The sequence below is a fragment of the Anolis sagrei genome, chromosome 2, assembly GCF_037176765.1.
Source record: "Anolis sagrei isolate rAnoSag1 chromosome 2, rAnoSag1.mat, whole genome shotgun sequence".
Lineage (NCBI taxonomy): Eukaryota > Metazoa > Chordata > Lepidosauria > Squamata > Dactyloidae > Anolis > Anolis sagrei.
This window is the reverse complement of record NC_090022.1, coordinates 150,923,571-150,945,348: the sequence shown is the minus strand read 5'-3', so window position 1 is coordinate 150,945,348 and position 21,778 is coordinate 150,923,571. Positions and strand designations below refer to the sequence as shown.

Genomic DNA, 21,778 nt, shown 5'->3' with positions numbered 1-21,778 from the left:
AAAAGGGCATGTGGTCACTAGGAAGCAATCAAAAATGATCTTTTTCATCATACCACTTGATAATCTATAAAACTTTTATCATTATAATTGATTCCTGGCACTAACTAAGCTGACAGGGCATTCATAACCTTTTGGAAAATGCCTCTTAGAGGAGAGCCAAAAACTCTTTAGAGTAGAATCTTCTCTTGTGGTATACAACCAGATATTGTTATGCTAAGCGGTGGTTTCGGTTGTTAGACTGAATAACTTGATCTGTTAGGAAAACAGATTTGCCAGTGCATAAAAACAACAGAGATTTAGAAGTGTTTTTCTTTCAGTGCCCAAAAAGTCTGAAATTTAACTCTTTAAAGTAAGGTGGGAGGAGGTTAGAGTACGCAGATGATCTCCAACTTTATTACTCCTTTCCACCTTCTACTAAAGAGGCTTGTTCAGGTCCTGAACCGGTTCTTGGCAGCTGTGATTGTCTGGATGAGGGCGAATAAATTGAAATTGAATGCAGACAAGACAGAGGTCCTCCTGGTCAGTCATAAGACTGAACAGGGTATAGGGTTACAACTTGTGCTGGGTGGGGTTACACTCCCCCTGAAGACACAGGTTCGCAGCTTGGGAGGTCTCATCACTGAGCCTGGAATCCCAGGTTTTGGCAGTGGCCAGGAGAGCCTTCACACAATTAAAACTTGTGCGCCAGCTGCGCCCATACCTTGGGAAATCAGACTTGGCCACAGTGGTCCACGCTCTGGTTACATCCCAAATAGACTACTGGAATGCACTCTATGTGGGGTAGTCTTTGAAGACAGTCCAGAAGCTTCCAATGGTCCAGCGGGCGGCAGCCAGATTGCTCACTGGAGCAGGGTAAGGGAGCATACAACCACTCTGGCTGCCAGTCTGCTACCAAGCACAATTCAGAGTGCTAGCTTTTGCCTATAAAGCCCTAAATTGTTTTGGCCCATCTTACCTGTCTGAACGTATCTCCCTCTATGAATCATCTAGGAACTTAAGATCGTCTGGGGTGGCTTTGCTCTCAATTCCACCACAGGCGCAGTTGGTGGGGACGAAAGATAGTGACTTCTCAGAATTTCCTCCCCAATGAAATTAGATCAGCCCCTTCTCTTCTGACCTTCAGGAAAAAACTTAACTTATGGTTCTGGGAGCAAGCTTTTGACAACTAATATGGAATAGTGCAATAGGTGATTATGAATCAATGTGACTGACAAATGAAATGGCCCCGGATTATGATTTAGATGATGTGATTTTAATTGATGTTTAATCATTTATGTTTTAACTATTGGTTTTTAATGGTTTATTTATACCCTACCCTTCTCACCCCGGAGGGGACTCGGGGTGGCTTTATAACAGGCAGCAATTTGACATATACAGATATACTTACGTAAGTATGTCTGTATGTGTCATATTGCTGCATGTTGTAAAGCCACCCCGAGTCCCCTCCAGGGTGAGAAGGACAGGGTATAAATATGGCAAATAAATAGACAGTTGTTCTTCACCAGTTCATTTCCTAGGACAGCACAGCTTACCCATCTTAAACTTTAGTGTTGCTTCATTTTAGTAACCTTTATAATTAAGCCTACTCAGTTCAATACATTTGTAATTCACACTGCAACATCTGACCTTCTCGTATTGCTTAGCTACACGTGACAGATAAAAAGGATTGATTGCCATTTTAGTGCAGAATGTTGGCATTGTGCCAGGTCAGGATCGATAAAATAAGTAACTCGGTTGCTTCTTTCTGTCCACAGCATCATCAGATCATCCATCAGTACATGGTGACCTTGGAGAACCTTTTGTTTACAGCAGAATTGGACCATCACATATTGGCTGTGTTTCAGCAGTTCTGTGCACTGCAGGGTTGAGTGACTCTTTTGTACAGGACTGAATTGACTCCGTCTTTTTTGAAAAAGAAAAATGGGAAAATTTGACAAGGGAGAAGAAAGGAGAACCTTTTAATTTGAAACTGAACTTACCGTGCTGTCTTAGATAAATTGTACAGTACTCAGAATGGGGCAACCTTTTGGCAGTAGAGGCTTTTACACTAGTTGTGAGTGCTAAGTGATTGAGATGGAATAATGTATGGATTTCTGATTTTGAAATGGGTTGAATGTTGACTTTGCCATAGCATTTGTTTTAACTCCTCTTCCCCTCCCCCCCAATTGTTTGTATAAACAAATAGGGAATCATAGAATTTGCTACCTTGGGTTGGCTCTTCTTTAGGAGTCGGCTCTCTCCTTAAACAAACACGAGGAAAGTCTCAAGACTTTGATGGATCACACTGTGGGGCATCTTCTAAATAGGTATCAAATTCTCCAAGGAACAGTACCATAGGACATGTGAAACGCTAAACGGGAAGCCTTCAGAGTAGCTTAGAGTATATGTTTGTTATCAAAATTAATTTTCATGGTTGTATGAAACATGGCTGAAATACAATCGAACTATGTTTTTTAAATCTGCCTATTGTGCTTATTGGGATCCAAAGTATCCTAATTATAATGCATACCAGTTCCTTATTCCTTGAAGTATCAAAGTGCTTTATTTGTATTCTCCATGAGATTTGAGGGAGGGGGATGAAGGGCAGTAAGTAGCTTTTGTATGGCAAAGCGACAGTTGAACTCAGGGATTCAACTTTCAACAAAAACCAGCAGTCTACACTGGAGTGTAGGCAGTTTACTGGAGCCAGGTTTCTGGAAAAAGGGGAAATTTTGCAGTGAACTGAAGAGGAGGCAAATATTTGCTTCCTTTAGCTCAGTGGTTCTCAACCTTGGTCCCCAGATGTTTTGGCCGACAACTCCCAGAAATCCCAGCCAATTTACCAGCTGTTAGGATTTCTAGGAGTTGAAGGCCAGAACATCTGGGGACCCACAGGTTGAGAAGCACTGTTTTAGCTCCTTAATCTCACCCAGAAGGTTATATGAACGGGTATGCTGCATTTTCAGAAGATCACAGACAGAACACATATCAAAAGTGCTGTGCGTTGAATATGATTAGATACTAGTTTAGTGCTGTCTTTGCAGGTATTTTACCATCCAAGGTTTTCGAGGGAGTAACCAAAGCCATAACTGACCGTGCTTCTCCGCTGTATTAAATCCCACATAGCTGTTTTCCTGCCAATAGACCCCCCCCCCTCCCCCCAGGGTGGGTTGTGTGAAGAGGAACTCAGATTTGATACTTTCTGTTCTCTATTAAATACATATTTTAGACATACTTCACTATGGATCATTGTTGTCATAGAGACTTTGTCTTAAAGGAGGGACTACGCTTCTGATAGCGTACAGATATCCTGTTCTTATTTCTGTCATGTCAGCTTTGGTTCAGAACTATGTAAGGATTGGGTGCTGGACTAGGACTCTGGAGAGCAAGGCTTGAATCCACACTCAGCCATGGAAAGCCACCAAGTGGCTGTGACTAAGTCACAATCTCTCTGCTTCAAAGGAAGACAAATCGTGCCAAGAAAATCCTGTGACAGATTCACCATAAATCAAAAATAACTTGAAACCACATAACACACATAGTTTTGATTTGTGGTAACAATGAGTTATAGATTTGTAACAGCCCTGATAAGATCTTGTAAACAGAGAGCTGTGGGTTCCTTGACTGAATCAACTCATTTGGTCTTCTTTTCTCTTTCTATCTCTCGCTTTTCAAGGCATTGTCATTTCTAATAGGTTGTAACATAGCCAAAGTACAGCAGTCTCAGGCAATTTGGCTTCCAGTGAGATATCAGGTTTAATTTGCTCTCGTTACATGTATTTGTTTTTGGAGTTGCTGTATGGCCATGTTTCCGGGCTGTATGGCTATGTTCCAAAAGCATTCTCTCTTGACACTTCACCCACATCTATGTCAGTCATCCTCATAGGTTGGGAGGTCTATTAGAAACTAGGTAAGTGGGGTTTATATATCTGTGGAATGTCCAGGGAGAAAAAACTCTTGTCTGCTTGAGGCAAATGTGACTGTTGCAATTGGCCACCTTGATTAGCATTTCATGGCCTTGCAACTTCAAAGCCTGGCTGGTTGCTACCTGGGGGATCCCTTGTTAGGAGGTGTCAGCTGGCCTTGGTTGTTTCCTGCCTAGAATCCCCCTGTTTTTTTTTAGTGTTGCTCTTTATTTACTCTGCAGAGTTTAGTTTTTTTTAATACTGGTAGCCAGATTTTGTTCATTTTCATGGCTTCCTCCTTTCTGTTGGAATTGTCCACATGCTTGTGGATTTCAATGGCTTCTCTGTGTAGTTGTTAGAGTAGTCCAGCATTTATATGTTCTCAGTTCCACAGATATATAAGCCTCACTTGCCTAGTTTCTAACAGACCTCACAACCTCTGAGGATGCCTGCCATAGATGTGGATGAAACCTCGGGAGAGAATGCTTCTGGAACATGATCATACAGTCTGGAAAACTCACAGCAACCCAGTGATTCCAGCCATAAAAACCTTCAAGAACATTTTTGCTTTTTGTTTGCTTGTTTCTGGCAGTCCATTGTATATGTGGAACTCTCATCCAGCACCACATTTCAAATGAGTTATCTTCCTGTTAGTTTTCTTCATTATCTAGCCTTTATAGCCATACTGAGAAGCTGAAAATACTATGGCACTGGACCATCTTGACTTTGATATTTACCCTTGAGAGATCTTACCTAGTTCCATCATAGTTGCTCCTCTAAATCTTCGTTTTCTTCAAATTTCTTAATTGCAGCCTCAATTTTGGTACCCAAGTTAAGATACAGAAAATCTTTTAGCTATTTTGATACCTTGTTCATCCACCTTTTTTTTTAAAAAAAAAACCCCATATGTAGACATTGTTTTCTTCCATTAAATCCTCAGCTCTATCCCTATTTCTGCATTTTCCTCCTTACCTTTTCTCAGTAGTTGCTGTGTTCTGCTAATAATATTGTATCATTTGCATATCTTAAATTGTTAATGTTCCTAACTCCATGTCTCATCCAGCTTTCTGTATGGCATGTTCTGTTTATAAATTCAAACAGGTGTGTGCAACCTGTGGCCCTCCAGGTGTTTGGGACTCCAATACCAGCTTGTTCAATGGACAGGAATTCTTGGAGCTGAAGTCCAAAATCTGGAGGACTGCAGGTTGTGCAGGCCTAAATTACAGTGATAATCCATACCAGGAATTGTGGTTTAGGAAGTACAAAACTGCTCTCTGGTGTGGAGAAACATGAGAGGAAGGATTGCATCACCATTCAATCTCACCTTGACATTAGTTACACACTGACCCATAGCCCTGTTTCTCAGACCAGAGATTATGTGTTATGACTGCTAAGTGATTATAAGAATAGTCTCCCCCACATATCAATCTAATAACAGTTGTTTCAACTATTGCAAGCCATGGGGCATCAAACATGTGCAGTCCAAATACTGCTTCGTGATTCTAGGTTTCCTCTTGTTTGCTGACTCCTTTCCTTAAGGGACCTTGAATGGAATAGCTTTGTGATTGAATCTTTGTCCCAAATATATTTATCACATGTTCTCTCAGAAGCCTTCGCTTTAAATACCAGTAGTCAGATCATAGTACATCTGGTCAACATATTTAAGGGAAATGCCATGAAATCCATTCTGGAACAGACCACAGCACTCTTTAGTTGAACTTTCTGTTCACAGAGTCCAAGCAGCTGCCCACTGGCCAACATGAGTGCCATCACACCCTCCTTCAGACACCCCAGCAACTGATAAAGATTGGCATGTTGCTTCAGAACCTGGAGGAAACATAGCCATTCTGGCTAGCCCATATCCACCATGACTATCCATCCCCCCTGTAAGACTATCCCAAGTTGACAGCTATTGCTATATCTTGTGACAATGGGTTTCACAAAGTTCAAGCACTGTGAAGCACTGCTTCACTGATTCGTCTTTGGCAGACTTGTAAATGGAGGAAACAGCTTGGAAGTTGGGACATGTGCTAAAGGGTGAACAGGGAAGGTGTTACCATCAACCTGCTGAGCTCTACAACTTCCCAATCGGGGTCTCTGCACAAGTGCAAAACCTATTTGTAGGAGGGCATGGATAGCCACTCCAAGGAGCACTTTCAGGTAAGTCACCTGTTCTAAATGTTTTTAAAGGTGTTATACATATTAGTGTGTAAAGAATAAAATTAGTTTTTCTCAACCATTGCTCTTCTGGGTGTTTTGGACTTCCAACTCCTAGAAATCCCAGCCAGCTTACCAGCTGCTGGGAATTGTTGGAGCTGAAATCCAAAACACTTGGAGGACATTGGGAACCACTGGAATAGCTGATGAACTCTCATGAAGTCAGTGAACTTTCCTATTAAAGCTCTGCAGTAATTGGCTGAGGGGCTGTGCTTCTGTTACTCCTCAGATGGAAAATCAGAAGTGTGTGTGTGTATACACATACATACTGTAGTTCACTGATTCTAAGGCACACATTGGTTCCTATTTTAGGAGCTCCAAAAATGAGATGTGCCTTACAATTGATAGCACCTTAGATTTGCAGATTCATATTTGTTTTAATTATCTTCAGGGGAGGGAGGAAGAACAGCCTCAGCCTTAAATGGCTCCAGTTTTGGATTTTTGTTTTAATTGGTTTCCTCCCAAGAAAGTAGGAAGGTTTTTGCATGTTTTCATCCTCTTGGTGTACATGCATAAAAACAGTTTAACTTGAATAAATAATCCATTTTATGTGTTGTCAAAGGCTTTCATGGTGGGAATGATTGGGTTACTGAGTTTTTCAGGCTGTATGGCCATGTTCCAGAAGCATTCTTTCCTGACCTCAGGAGAGAATGCTACTGGAACATGGCCATACAGCCTGAAAAACTCCCAGCAACCCATTTTATGTTACTGAAGCAAATGGGGAATCATAAAATCCCCTTATGGGTAATCCTGTCCAACCCCCTGCCAAGAAGCAGGAAAATCACATTCAAAGCACCCCTGACAGATGGCCATCCTGCCTCTGTTCGAAAGCCTCCAAAGAAGGAGCCTCCACCACACTCTGGGGCAGAGAGTTCCACTGCTGAACAGCTCTCACAGAAAGTTCTTCCTAATGTTCAGGTGTGTTGCAGTTTGACACCATTGTTCCATTGCGTCCTAGTCTCCAGGGCAGCAAAAAACAAGCTTGCTCCCTCCTCCCCATGACCTCCCCTCACATATTTATACATGGCCATCATGAATTTCTAAGAACACTGCATAGTCAGAACTGTTATTCACTGGCCTTTTGGGAAAGTTTATATTTCCAAGTTACTTCTATCATGCAATAATGATAGTACAATATTTCTGGATGTGGATTATGGTGTGAGCAAATACTCTTGAAGCAAGTGAGAGCATTCATTTTAATAGATACAAAAAAAATCAGCATTACAAAAAGTGCACTTCACGTACAATCAAGGGCATTACATTTTTTCATATGTTAGTTCATGACCACACGTGATACAGATTTTCTTGTACATGTCCTCATCTATCTTTTCTTCGGCTCCATACTCATGATGATGGAAACTTGTGTCTTTTTTCCAGGTGCTGCTCCTTATGGCTCGGCGCAGTTCTAGTACAAAATAGTTTAAAAAGCAAACATTTTTGTTAATCAGAAAGTCCAAAAAATGTTCTCCTGCCTTGACCCCCCCCCTCCCCCGCTGCTTGAATGTACACTGGGACCAAGGCTTGAATACTGTATTGAAACAAATCCTCTATTCCTAAAGCAGAGCTTTCAAACTGAATGAGAAAAACCCAAAGTAAGCATCAATTTGGGGATGAGAGTCAGGAGCGCCCAGTTGTTCAATGGGTTACACCCTTGTGCTGACAGGACTGCTGACTGATAGGTCACCAGTTCGAATCCAAGGAGAGTGGGTTGAGCTCCTTCTGTCAGCTTCAGTTCCCCAGCAGGGACATGAGAGAAGCCCCCAACAAGGATAGTAAAAACATCAAACATCTGGGCATCCCCTGGTCAACATCCTTGCAGACGGCCAATTCTCTCACACCAGAAGCGACTTGCAGTTTCTCAAGTTGCTCCTGACACGAAAAAAAAAAGAGTCAGCTTCGCCATGGTATGACCTTGGGCAAGTCTCACACTCAGGCTCAGAAGAAAGTGAATCTCCATTTGAACACATGGCTTTATTTTAGGATCATCATTAGTCAGAAAAGACTTGAAGGCACACAACGACAAATTAAATGAATAGTAGATCTTAGTCTTACTGGTTAATCCTGTCTTCAAAAATTGCTCCTGACAAAATTGAGGGTTTGCCTTTGCCCTTTTCTGGAGCTGGGAGAGTGTGAATTTCCCAGTCACCCAGCTGGCTTCCATAACCAAGCACACATTTGAACCCTGGTCTCCAAAGTCATAATCCAACACTCAAACTGCTATGTCACACTGGCTCCCTTTTTTTAGACTACCTATATTTTGGTCATATCAAGCACAGTCAAGACATAAAACATGATGAAACAAATTTGCAAAAATTCAACCTTTTTTCCGTTTTATGTAATCATTTTTGACAACTGGTATCTCAATATGGCCAGGACTGAGTATGAATACCCATCTGTCAGCTTCATTGATAAAAAATAACATGAGAAACTTGAAAAATCTCAAAATAGCCAGAAGCTGATAGTGTTTGAGAATAGACATCACAAGTTCCAAAATAATGCTATTTAACCGCTGAGCTGCTGAACTTGCTGACTGAAAGGTTGGCGGTTCAAATCCGGGGAGCAGGGTGAGCTCCTGCTGTTATCCCCAGCTTCTGCTATCTTAGCAGTTTGAAAATATGCAAATATGAGTAGATCAATAGGTACTCCTCTGGCAGGAAGGTAACAGTGCTCCATGCGGTCATTCTGGCCACATGACCTTGGAGGCATCCACAGACTATGCCGGCTCTTCGGCTTAGAAATGGAGATGAGCACCACCCCATGACTAGACTTCATGTCAAGGGGAAACGTTTACCATGTTATTATTTGTAAAAAAAATTCCAATCTCTACCACAAGCGAGACTTCCTTCCCTCCTCTCCTCCTAAATGGCACAACTACCAATTCATTGAGCCAGAAAGCACTATATTCAGATCTTTCAGTGACGGGGGACAATAAAGAGTGCTTTGCTACACACCTTTGACTTTTTTATCAAACTTTTTCTGTTTCATCTTCTCTCTGTTGTCTTGGCGGCTTTCCTTTGCTTCTTCTAATGCTTCTTCGCTTCCCCAAATTTCAAGGGAACGCTTGATAACCTGAAAAATAATACAGAACTATTTTAAACTATTAAAAGATAGGCCTTTGAATTTGTGATGCGGACTACTTCACGTTTTGTGAGCTGTGTTGCATTTGGCCAATATGTCATTTGGAAATGGAGATGAGCACAACCCCTCAGAGTCGGACACAACTAGACTTAATGTCAGGGAAAACCTTTTTTAATTTAAGGTGACACAATATATCTCATGAAAACCTTTCATTTATATATTTTTAAAAATAAGATTTCTTGTGTATTTCACATAGGTTGAGAAGTTTCTCTGTTCCGTGTGTACTACACACTGCAGCGGATACACTAACGTTGCGACACACATTTTGGAAAGCTCTGCCTTAGAGGAAGGGGAATGAGCACACACTCCATCTGTGAACACATCCTCAGTTCTTCTCTGCTTAGAAGTGAAGAGCTGACTGTCTCAACTGCTTCCTTGTCCAGTAAAAAGTAGCAACACTAAGTAGCAACACTAAATGGCAAGGTTTGATGTCTGTTCACCTAACTGATACTACCCATTATTTTCTAACACTTTCAACAGTTTTAGCTCACATTTAGGATATTTAACACTGGGTCAATAAAGCATGGGCACGGGGAACCAAACAGTATCTTTGTTTGGTGGATCAGATTCCCAACACACTAAGGAAACTGGAAGAAGTAGCGCTGACTGGTGACTATCATATTACACTATGTAACACAATTTTTGTTCCTGGAATATAAATGCCATTTCCTAATTGAAAACATGGGAATAGTTTATTAAACTTCAATAATCATGTTTCCGTGGGACATCCTGCAGCACATTTTGCTATAGTTTTTTGGAGGGGAGGTCTGTGTACAAAAGGAGAGGAAGCAGGGGTACTTTCCCCCATCCAATATTGCTATGCTGCTCTCTTTCAAGCACACACGGGATGTCATGGTACTTTCATTTTAAGTTTATTATTATCGTACTTGCCCACCCCTAATCCTCCTCCCTGCCCCTGGTTTTGTGGGAAGCTTTTGGACGGAAAAAAAAGTCTGCATTTGCAACCATTTGGGGGCAGATTTGGCCAGATTTGGGGTGAAAAGATGCTCGAAATCACTGGGGAATTGGGAAAAAACATTTTGCACACATTTAAGAGGCTTTAGGGGAGCATTTGGGGGCTTCTGGAGCTGCAAAAGTGAGGTTGCACTAATGCAGTAGTAAAGTGCAATACCTGTTGCTTTAAATAAAGCTTCATGTCACCCCACTGTGCATTATGAGGGTTCTTCTTCAAAATGAATCTGAGCACTGGTTCCCGCTTGTCTAAATCGCAGTCTTTCAGAAGGTATTCTTGTTTTGCTTCGGTTCTTGTTATCAACTTGTGTTTATTTTCAACATCTCTGAAACAAGAAAGCAGTCCAAAATGAAACAGATCTATTGTGTATGCATCCACAAGTTCCATCACAACAGATAAATTATTTGCTTTCTAGGGTTTACCAAGAATATACTCATGTATAAATAGACTGTATGTCTAAGTTGATAGCAGATTTTGGGGGCCAAAATTAGAGATTTTTAAATGGCCTGTGGATAAGTCAAGGTTCATTCTGCAGAAAAGGGACACTTCAAGAGGTCATATAATTCTTTGCCATTGCCATCTTCCTGACCAGAATTTTTTAAAAGGCTGGAAGCAGCACCATGGCAGAAAAACAAGTAGGTTTTAATATCTGTTTCTTATATAATGTTTATGGTAATGTGCTTTTAGCTATGTTGTGACCCACCTCAAGCCACAAGGAGAGATGGGAAAGAATTACCGATACACTATGTAACATGATTTTTGTTCCTGGGTTATAAGTGTCATTTCCTAATTGGTTCTATCATAAAAACATGTAAAAAGTTTTAAAATGGCATAGGAAAGGTTAAAAATAGCACATTGAAAAGTTAAAAATACCAGCCACAAAAAAACGGAATTTCTGGAGCATAACAACTACTTTCAAAGTAAAGTACCACACAATTAAACAGGAAATGACACTTTCAGACCTGGAACAGAAAATTTTTCAAATTAGAATTAGAACATCTGCAGCAAAACCCTGTGGATATTTACTCTGAAGTGGCCCTATGTTCAATTGCTGATTAGTTTAGAATAATGGTTTCCAAATGCTTTCAGTCATGAAACCCTTCAAAAGACATCTTTTATTGTGGAATCCAAACCCCATCCCTGATTTTCCCATTGAACTCTAACTCTGTCCCGAAGCATTTATTTATTTATTTATTTATTTATTTACGACATTTATATGCCACCCTTCTCACCCTGAAGGGGACTCAGAGCGGCTTACAAGTAAAAAGCAAATACAATATATTATTATCATAGCACAATATTAATATTATGTATTACATTGTACTATAACATTATACTGTAATATTATTAGTAATATTACATTTAATATAAAATATATAATTATAATATATTATTAGTAGTAGTATATTGTATTACATTATAATATTATCAATATTATATGTATATACAATATATATTATATTATATTATATTATATTATATTATATTATATTATATTATATTATAAACACACTGCAGGAGACAAGATGGAACTGCCTTCCTGGCCCCTCTTTGTGAACCCAAAAAGTTTTTTTTCCTTCCCTTTTCTCCTATTGCCGGAGTATTTTGTATCATGTAGTAGGTTTGGAGGAGCCCCTGGTGGCACAACAGGTCAAACTGCTGAGCTGCTGAACTTGCTGACTGGTTTGAATTCGGGGAGTGGGGTGAGCTTCAGCAACACGCCCCAGAGTCGGACATGAGTAGACCTAATGTCAAAGTTTCCTCTGAGTCTAGTCATGTCCGACTTGGGAGGGAGGTGATGCTCATCTCCATTTCTAAGCCAAAGAGCCGGCATGACACCTCCAAGGTCATGTGGCCAGCATGACTGTATGGAGCACCGTTACCTTCCCACAGAAGCGGTACTTATTGATCTACTCACATTTGCATGTTTTTGAACTGCTAGGCTGGCAGAAGCTGGGGCTAACAGTGGGAGCTCACCCTGCTCCCTGGATTCAAACCGCCAACCTTTCAGTCAGCAAGTTCAGCAGCTCGGCAGTTTAACCCGCTGCACCACCAGGCAGCCCTTGATTGTGTGTTAACAATATATAAAAAATAACTGAAGAATATTCTTGTCCCTTTTTGTTCAGTTAAAACGAGGACACACTAATGATTCACTATATGAAATGAATTTAAAACATTTGCTTTTATATCAAGCTGAAAATAATACAGTAGGCCCTCTATTTCACACAGATTAGGGACACAGTACCACAGTGAAAGTGGGAAAACTGTGAATAAAAAGCTGCTCTTTAATGCTGAGAATCTTTAGGTTTTCAAGTATAACTGTATGATAACTTCTGCCAGAAACTGAAAAGCAGGCTGGAAAACCTACAAAATGCCTAAAGAAGTGTACTCTCTAGAAATCTCTAGGTCCTCTGCAGGCCCGTAGCCAGGATTTCGTTTCGGGGGGGGCTAAAAAAATTTCAGGGGGGTTTTCGGGGGGGGCTGAGTCTGAGTGAAAGAGGGTCTAGCCTAGCAAACCTTTTGTATCATTACCCCAATACCCCCATACATATGGGATATATTGAGAATGGTGATCAAATCATGATATTAATAAACATAACAGTTTAAATAATGCACCAGTAAGGCCTTTTCGCGAACCACCATGAGAATTTCGGGGGAGGTTGAAGCCCCCCGAGCCCCCCCCCCCGGCTACATGCCTGGTCCTCTGGCATGACTCTATGATGAATTGTCCATAAGTCAAGCTGGAGCACCTAGAGATTCCTAGAGAGGATATATTTCACTAAATCCACAAAAAAGTAAACCCAGAAAAGTTAAACTTCCAAATATGAAGGACCAGCCACACATCACATTTTAAAAAGAAACCTGTTCTTAAGTACAGAATATGCGTATTCATTATTTGCTGTACCTGCAGTTATCACATGTTGCTAGATCAAAGTGGTTCATGAGGTAGGAGTCCATGAATTCTTTACCACAGTCTTCGCAATTGAGATAATCACATTCTAATACAGGCCCTAGGAAGACAAAAACAAGGGCTTTTAAGCTGATAAATATATTCAAGTTAATAATAATAATAATAATAATAATAATAATAATAATAATAATAAATGAATGAATGATGAGGTAGAAATGGAAGTGGGAAAGTTGTGACCTTCAACTTTGGAATATCAGCAAATGTGATGGCTTTATTGTCACAGGCGATCTGAATGATTTTGTTTGCCAAGTGTCAAGCAGATTCTTCACAGAGGGCTGTCAAGTGGCCTCCATGCCCAGCAGATATGTTACGGTATCTAGGGATGCTAGGTTAAGTGGGTAGGCTTTCCTGCAAGCCTACCCACTTAACACTTAACTAGAGTGTTTTAATCAATTTTCTGGGAAAGCCTAAGACAATTTTATCAGAATAATATTAACAACATTGTGTATGATGCAAGAATTGTTGGGAGTAATTTCAAAAAGGGAAATAACATTTAAAAATGTAAACCAGCAACAACAGCACTAGCAACAATTTAGCAGATCAGAAGCTTCTTGAGCCTAGCAATAGAGCAAACAAGTTTCAACCATTACAGGAGCACAGTCAAGCTTTATAAGAGACTTTACTGAAAAAACTATGTTTTTTGTTTTGTTTTTGTTGTTGTTGTGTCAAGAGTGACTTGAGAAAACTGCAAGTTGCTTCTCGTGTGAGAGAATTGGCTGTCTGCAAGGACATTGCCCAAGGGATGCCTGGATGTTTTGATGTGTTATCTTTGTGGGAGGCTTCTCTCATGTCCCCGCATGGGGAGCTGGAGTTGATAGAGGGAGCTCATCCGCGCTCTCCCCAGATTCGAACCTGCGACCGGTTGGTCTTAAGTCCTGCTGGCACAAGGGTTTAACCCACTGCACCACCGGGGGCTCCTAAAACTACGGTATATTACTATATAGGAACATTGTACAGTTAGGCCTTTACTTTCCTATATAGTAAAACTACGGTATATTACTATATAGGAAAATAAAGGCCTAGCTACAACTCACTGAAGCAGACGTCTTTCTTCATGCTCACAGGAGTACAACAAAATGGAGGTCTCAATAGCTTGCAATGAGGCTGAAATGAGAAACAAAGTAGGTATGTCCCTGAGAAGTATCAGTCTATCAAACAGGAGATAGGAGGAGAGAATAGAGTGACAAGCTGACAGAGAAGAAAATGGAGGAATGGTTTTCCCCGCCAGCTAACTTATCAGCCTATCTTGTACCTTAATGAGGACTACAAACTTGTACAGGATGTGGTTGAGTTCCAATAAGAGTAATGTCAGAATCAGAGTTGATTTCATCTGTGCATTTATTTACATATTTAACTATGTGTCATTAGGGCAACTAAGCAATTGTGTAACCAAAACAGAGAAGGGGGTCTTGAAGTCAAGGTCTTGAAGTCAAGGTCTTGAAGTCAAGCCCTATGAGGAGCAGCTTAAGGAACTGGGTGTGTTCAGTGTGTAGAAAAGAAGGTTAAAAGAGAAGACATTATTGCCATTTACATGGATGTCACATTGAGGAGGGATCAACTTTGATTCCTAAGAATAAGATAACAACAACAACACTCTATTTATATTCCACCCTTTTCCCCGAGGGGACTCAGAGCTGATTACAGTATATAAACAGTTTTAGGCAAACATTCAATGCCTTGATTACAATGACATGCAATGAGACACAAATACACAGACAGAGGCAAAGGCTTATCCTTTCATTTCCAGCTCTGGAGGATACAGAGCAAGATACAGAGCAACAGATTCAAGCTACAGGAAAAGAAATTCCACCTAAATATTAGGAAAATATTTCCAGATGGTAACTGCTGTTCAACAGTGGAATGCACAACTTCAGGATGTGATGAAGTCTCCTTTTCTGGAGATTTTAAAACAAAGACTGCATGGCCATCTTAAGCGGCTGAAAGAGAAAAGGAAGGTGCCTGAGCTGTTAGGAATGGTGGGAGCTGAAGTCCAAAATACCTGGAGGGCTGGTCCAAGCTTGCCCATGCCTGCTATATAACTAAGGAAAAAATTACCAGTGGAAGATGTGTATCTCAAGCTAAGAAAAACAATCAGTGCATGCCAACCATCATCTGTATTTGCAATGTAGTTTTCCTTGTGATACGTTATGAGGACACGGTCCATGGGTTCTCTGTGTGTGAACCACTCAGTAATGGCCAGCACTGTCACTTAACATAATCCCAAACACCTATTTTGATCTGGAAAGACTCCCCAAGCTAATGCATATATCAAACCAGCAGGTAAAAAGGAAAAAAGCAAAATAATTATTTAATAATAATAATAATAATAATAATAATAATAATCTTTATACCCCGCCACCATCTCCCCCAATGGGGACTTGGGGTGGCTTTATTCGCTAAAATATCCAATCACAATCATTTCTTCAGAATTTACCTGGAGGATGAACTATTTTCTTCACTGTGGCCTCCTCTTCTTCCTCCTCTTCAAGAAAGAATCCTCCCCCTGTATCTATTACCTTTGGAGGGGCCTTGACTCTAGAACTGCCTAAAAGGAAGGAAAAGGCAAAGTTTTAAATACAGGGTTGAATAAGATAAAATCAACTTAGGTCCTTCTAGTTCGTAAAGCAGTTTAATAAAATATATTAAATAAATGGTAAATCTAATAAGTAAAGGTAAAGTTTTCCCCTTAACATTAAGTCTAGTCGTGTCCGACTCAGGGTGGTACTCATATCCATTTATAAGCCGAAGAGCTAGCGTTGTCCGTAGACGCCTCCAATGTCATGTAGCCGGCGTGACTCCATGGAGCGCCATTACCTTCCTGCCAGCACAGTACCTATTGATCTACTCACATTTGCATGTTTTCAAACTGCTAGGTTGACAGAAGCTGGGGCTAATGATGGGAGTTCACCCCACTCCCTGGATTTGAACTGCCGACCTTTTGGTCAGCAAGTTCAGCAGGTCAGTGGTTTAACCCAATGTGCCACCGGGGACTCCAGTAAATCTAATATCAACACGAATTCAAAACCAAAAAGAAAATACATTTCAAAAGTAGAATTTCCAATCCAGATATATTTATTTATCTGACTCATTTTTGTCCTGTTTTTTCACCAGACTCAAAATAATGAACACGGCTCTCTTCTTCCCTACTTTCTCTTGACAACCTTGAGAAGTAGACCATGCTGGGAGAGAGTGACCAATCCAAGATTGCCCAATACGTTCGATATCTTACATCAGGCATCCTCCAACTGCAGCTCCAGCTGTTGGGGTCTCCAACTCCCAGAATTCCCGACCACTGAACAGCCTGGCAAGGGAGTTGGAGGCCTAAACAACTGAAAGGCCACAGGTTGAGGATGCCTGCCCTGCCTCAACTCACATTATTCTCTTTTCAAAGAGTCGACAATCTTACTGGGAAGCATAAGCTAACTGAGCTAAGCTGAGGTTTTGCTAAGTGAATGTGGACTCAGAAGCTATTGGCAGCCCCCACGGATGTCTGTTCTGCTGCAAAACAGTGAAGGCTACTCCAATTGGAATAAAGTATCCCATCATCTGGAAAATATGTTAAAATGACAGACTATAGGTAGGGGAGGAAGAAAATGCCCCATGCTGTTCTGGGATGCAAATGACTTTTAAGGATTATTGCATTGCCAATTATGCAGGACGCCATCCCGAAATTTGTCTTTTTTCCCATCACAAAATATGTTAAGAAGCTGCATGTACAACTGTTTACAGCTATGGAGGTTTCATAAAGGGGACCAGTGTAGAAAAATCCATCTTGTCTACTGTGTCAGCTCCCCCTTCCTTGCCTATGGGCAAGAGCGGTCACAAACTCCCTGGACCTTGAGCCACCTGTCCTGCCACCCCTGGACTACACCAGAGAGAAAATCCCACCTTCCCCAGCTGAAGGGTAGGGCCTGGTGGCCAGCCTTGCCTGCCTCAGCATCAGTGCCCGCTGGCGATTCCTCTCGATCTTCGCCCTCATTGCTGCCGAGAGCGGGGCGGTCTCCCCCTCAGGAGCAGGCGTTGCTTCCAGGGACATATTCAAGGCCAGAGATCTAGAAATGTAACAGGAAACAGGAGGCCATCAGAGCTACAGCAAAGGGGATGATGTGCTTCCAACCAGACCCATTAATATCCTTTCAGTTTGGAAATGTGGCTTTTTGAGGATAAATCCCAAAGCTCCCTATGTCAATATGACCACTGGGGAATTCAAGGTATTGCTGCTCTCCAGGGGGAGAAATCCCATTTCTAAACCATAGCAATAGAAAGCAGAAATTGGCGACAGAATGGAGATACATCATCCAAAATGACAGCAGCTACTTGAAGGGTGGGCACACTCCAAAGGAGCATAACTCCAAATTTGTGTCCAAATTTGGTGTCCAGTCGCCCAGTGGTTTTTGAGTTATGTTAATCTCACAAATAAACATTACATTTTTATTTATATAGATATGTTTTACTTTATTGTATTGTACCGTATGTTTATTTTATGCTCTGTTTTAGAAACTTTGTGCCATATGTAAGCTGCCCCAAGTCCCCTCGGGGAGATGGAATTGAGGTGCAAGAAGAAAGTTATTGTTGTTTTTGTTATTGTTATTATTATTACTAGCCGTTCCCTGCCATCCATTGCTGTGGCCCAATCTGTGTATATTTATGTTTTGTGTCTCTATATATGTGTTCATGTGAGTGTATATATGTTTGTGTACTTGTGTGTTTATATGTGTACATGCATATTGTGTATAGGTGTGCGCTTGTCTATATGCATATTTGTGTGTATATATGTGTGTGCATGTGTATATGTATATATGTATATGTACATGTATGTGTGCATGTATATATGTATATTTGTGTGTATGTGTATATGTGTGTATGTATATGTATGTGTGTGTATGTGTGTATATTTGTGTGTGTGTATGAATGTGTGCATGTGTATATGCATATGAGTGTATTTGTATATGTATATAAGGTGTATTTTGGGGTTTTTTAAGTCTGTTCCACTGGGGTTATGTGTGTAAGTTGGAACAGGTGCATTTCTTAAGTGCAATTTCATCATATGTGTGAGTGTGTGTGTGTGTGTGTGTGTGTGTGTATACACACACACACACTCACATATATTACTATATTTATACCCCGCCCTTCTTGGCCCGAAGGGGACTCAGAGCGGTTTACAGCAGGCAACAATACAATGCCACACAAACATACATACAAATGAAGTATACATATTCATACCCGGCCCTGATTTTATTGTGTAATAGTGTAATGTTTTGTTGTGTTTTGCTTATGTTTTTAATTTGCTGCATTGTTATTTTTTGTGTTATTGTGTTGAGGCCTTGGCCTTTGTAAGCCGCATCGAGTCTTTTGGGAGATGCTAGCGGGGTACAAATAAAGTTTAATAATAATAATAATAATAATAATAATAATAATTAAAACCAAATAGTTAAAAAGATCTGAACTCAACATTAAAAGCAATTATTAAAATCACGTAATCCAAAATCATAGTCCAAAGCTGTTCTAGTTGTCATTGCACTATTCCGTATTATTGCACTGAAAAATTACTGTCCAAAAGCTTGGTTCCACGTCCACCTTTTTAATTATTTTCTGAAGGTCAGGAGGAAGGGAGCTGATCTGATTTCACTGGGGAGGGAGTTCCACAGCTGAGGGGCCACCACTGAGAAGGCCCTGTCTCTTGTCCTCACCAGTCGTGCCTGCAAAGCAGGTGGGACAGAGAGCAGGGCCTCCCCGGATTATCTTAACCTCTGAGGTGGTTCATAAACGGAGACGTGTTCAGACAGGTAAGCTGGGTCAGAACCGTTTAAAACTTTATAGGCTAAAGCCTGCACTTTGAATTGGGCTTGGGGTAGATTTATCTCTCTTCCTGTTGTCTCACCCCCGTTCTTAACTATGAGTTGTTTGTAACTCAGGGACTGAATGTATATCTTTTGCATCATCCCTTTCATGCTATATATCGGACTATGATTTCACATTATCTGTCAGTCAAAGAGGTCTAGAGGTTCATCAAACTACAAACCCCAGCTTTGCATATAACATACTCATTGCAGTCAAAATAGAATCATAGTCTTTTTGTTATGTAATGTGAAAATGGGGCCTGGACCCTTCACAGGTTTTTTCTTCCCCTGTTGTCTCAGTGTAGTATCTTCTTCCTATCTTTTACTCAGATGAGCCCCCAGTGGGGCAATGGGTTAAACCCTTGTGCTGGCAAGACTGGTTGGAGGGTTGAATCCGGGGAAAGCACAGATGAGGTCCCTCTGTTAGCTCTAGCTCCTCGTGCAGGGACATGAGAGAAGCCTCCCGCAAATATGGTAAAACATCAAAACACCTGGGCGTCTCCTGGGCAACCTCCTTGCAGACAGACAGTTCTCTCATACCAAAAGCGACTTGCAGTTTCTCAAGTAACTCCTTACACAATAATAATAATAATAATAATAATAATAATAAACCCAAAAGATGCTTTGGCTTGCAAAGACAACCTCAGCAAAGTGGGAACGTGCCTGGAATATCACTGAGAATAGAATATCAAGGCAGATAGTCCACAATATTTTGGATTTTATTTATTTATCGCGTCAGGGGCAGACCAAACAGTTGCATTGCATTTTTTTAACAAACAAACAAAACACAAAGTTTGCAAGCTTGGTAGTTGATTAAATGTCCTTTGACCAGTAGCTGGCCACTTGGGAGTGCCTCTGGTGTTGAACTGGATTATCTGAGTCCACACTGCCATATAATCCAGTTCAATGTGGATTTCATACAACTCCGTGGAAGGGGCCTCAGGCTGGATCTACACTGACATACAGTCCACATTATCAAAGTAGATAAATCCACATTATCTGCTTTGAACTGTGTTTACACTGACATATAATCCAATTCAAACCAGAAATAACCCAACATCCTTTTGCGTTATTTCTGGCTAGAAAGGGACAAGCATTCAGCTTCACCAAGGGGCATGTCTGGGCGGGTCTCAAGGCCACATAAATAATAAAATGATGGACCACTGTAATGAAAACACAAGTGCAGCCCTCCTTTTGACTAGCCTGAGGGAGAAATGAGACCAACCCAGTGAAATACGCTTCCTTCCTCCCCCCCCCCATTTCCGCCAATGGACTCGCCCACAGTCCCGTTCCCAGCCTCATCACTCTCCACCCGGCGCGTTCCATTTCTAAAATGGAGGGAGGGGGTAAACACGCAGCCCCCTCCAGGTATCAATGACATGGCAACTTACAGAGGCACCTTCCTGAAGCCGTCTGCGCATGCGTCCACGGCGCCGAGCCCCTCCCTTTTTGAGGCGGGGAGAGAAAATGCTGTGGAATCCCAAAGGGAAGGAAGGGCCGGGCGCCATGTTGGCACGTTCAACCCAAATGGGGGGCTCGAGTGTCCCTCACACAAAACTCCCCACAGTAACAGCCCAGGAATGGGACTTGAGCAAAGGGATGCATTAAAGTTAGCAGGCAGGGCACATCTATTGATTGTAGAGTCAAAACCCCAAAGGATACAATGAATGCAAGGAAATGCATCACGGATTACATAAGGAAGGGAAAAAACAAAGGGAAAGAATATGGAATGAGCGCCACTCCCGACTATGGCCAGCTGAGGGCGCTCAATGCACTGTGGATGTTGTAAATGCAGAGCAGTTTACATAATAAGGATGGATATTCACTAAAGGCAGAACTGTATACTCCAACCTATTCAACTTTATATGCAAAACACATCATGCAATGTGCGGGGCTTGACGAATCCAAGGCTGGGGTTAAAATTGCTGGAAGAAACATTAACAACCTTAGATATGCAGATGACACCACTTTGATGACTTTGAACTGGATTATATGGCAGTGTAGACTCATTATCCACTTCAAAGCAGATAATCTGGGATCGGATACAAGATTATATGGCAGTTGGAAAATGAGCAATTTAGAACAGTCGCGGATAGTGAGATCCAGACCACGGATAGTGAAACCCAAAGCGTGGATCTCAAGATCTGTTAAGTGGATAACGGATACCGTCAGCAGCCCGCCTGTGGAACCTTGCCTTGTGAGATGAAGAAGTTATAACCCAATGTTGGAGCCCCCGGTGGCGCAGTGGGTTCAACCCCTGTGCTGGCAGGACTGAAGACCGACAGGTCACAGGTTCGAATCCGGGGAGAGGCGGATGAGCTCCCTCTATCAGCTCCAGCTCCTCATGCGGGGACATGAGTGAAGCCTCCCACAAGGATGATAAAAACATCAAATCATCTGGGCATCCCCTGGGCAACATCCTTGCAGACGGCCAATTCTTTCACATCAGAAGCGACTTGCAGTTTCTCAAGTCACTCCTGACATGACAAAACAAAACAAAAAACAATGTTCCCCAATCAAGAGATCTCACCAGTTGAAAAAGAAGCCACTGAAGATTTTATTCATTCCAGCCAGAAGGGATGCTAGCTAGCAGTATGCTGCTCAAAAAAGTGACATGTTGTGTACAGGTAACACAGGGATTTTTATACAGTTTGATCTATGTTTTCCTAAATGGCTTTTCTTTTGTTTCCACTGCTAACCTCTGTCTCTTCCCCTTTTGATGAAGTAGCACTTGCATTCTGTGAGAGAACTTCCT

General features: G+C 41.4%; 2 protein-coding genes across 2 annotated transcripts in view; one reads left to right on the top strand and one right to left on the bottom strand.

Moving 5' to 3' along the window:
• NCBP1 (nuclear cap binding protein subunit 1) overlaps window positions 1-2,458 on the top strand; it is a 36,698-nt gene extending 34,240 nt beyond the window's left edge. Inside the window, exon 23 of the mRNA XM_060763776.2 lies at window positions 1,755-2,458. Within this exon, the coding sequence (XP_060619759.2) occupies window positions 1,755-1,868 (114 nt within the window). The 3' untranslated portion in view covers window positions 1,869-2,458. The remainder of the gene's footprint in view (window positions 1-1,754) is intronic.
• Window positions 2,459-7,283: 4,825 nt separating this feature from the next.
• XPA (XPA, DNA damage recognition and repair factor) lies at window positions 7,284-20,495 on the bottom strand. Its single transcript, XM_060763777.2, has 7 exons — window positions 20,415-20,495; window positions 17,072-17,235; window positions 15,618-15,728; window positions 13,118-13,223; window positions 10,372-10,537; window positions 9,053-9,170; window positions 7,284-7,506 (listed from the first exon to the last, which is right to left on the bottom strand). The coding sequence occupies exons 2-7, from the start codon at window positions 17,217-17,219 to the stop codon at window positions 7,358-7,360; spliced, it is 798 nt and encodes a 265-aa protein (XP_060619760.2). The 5' UTR covers window positions 17,220-17,235; window positions 20,415-20,495; the 3' UTR covers window positions 7,284-7,357.
• Window positions 20,496-21,778: the final 1,283 nt, after the last annotated feature.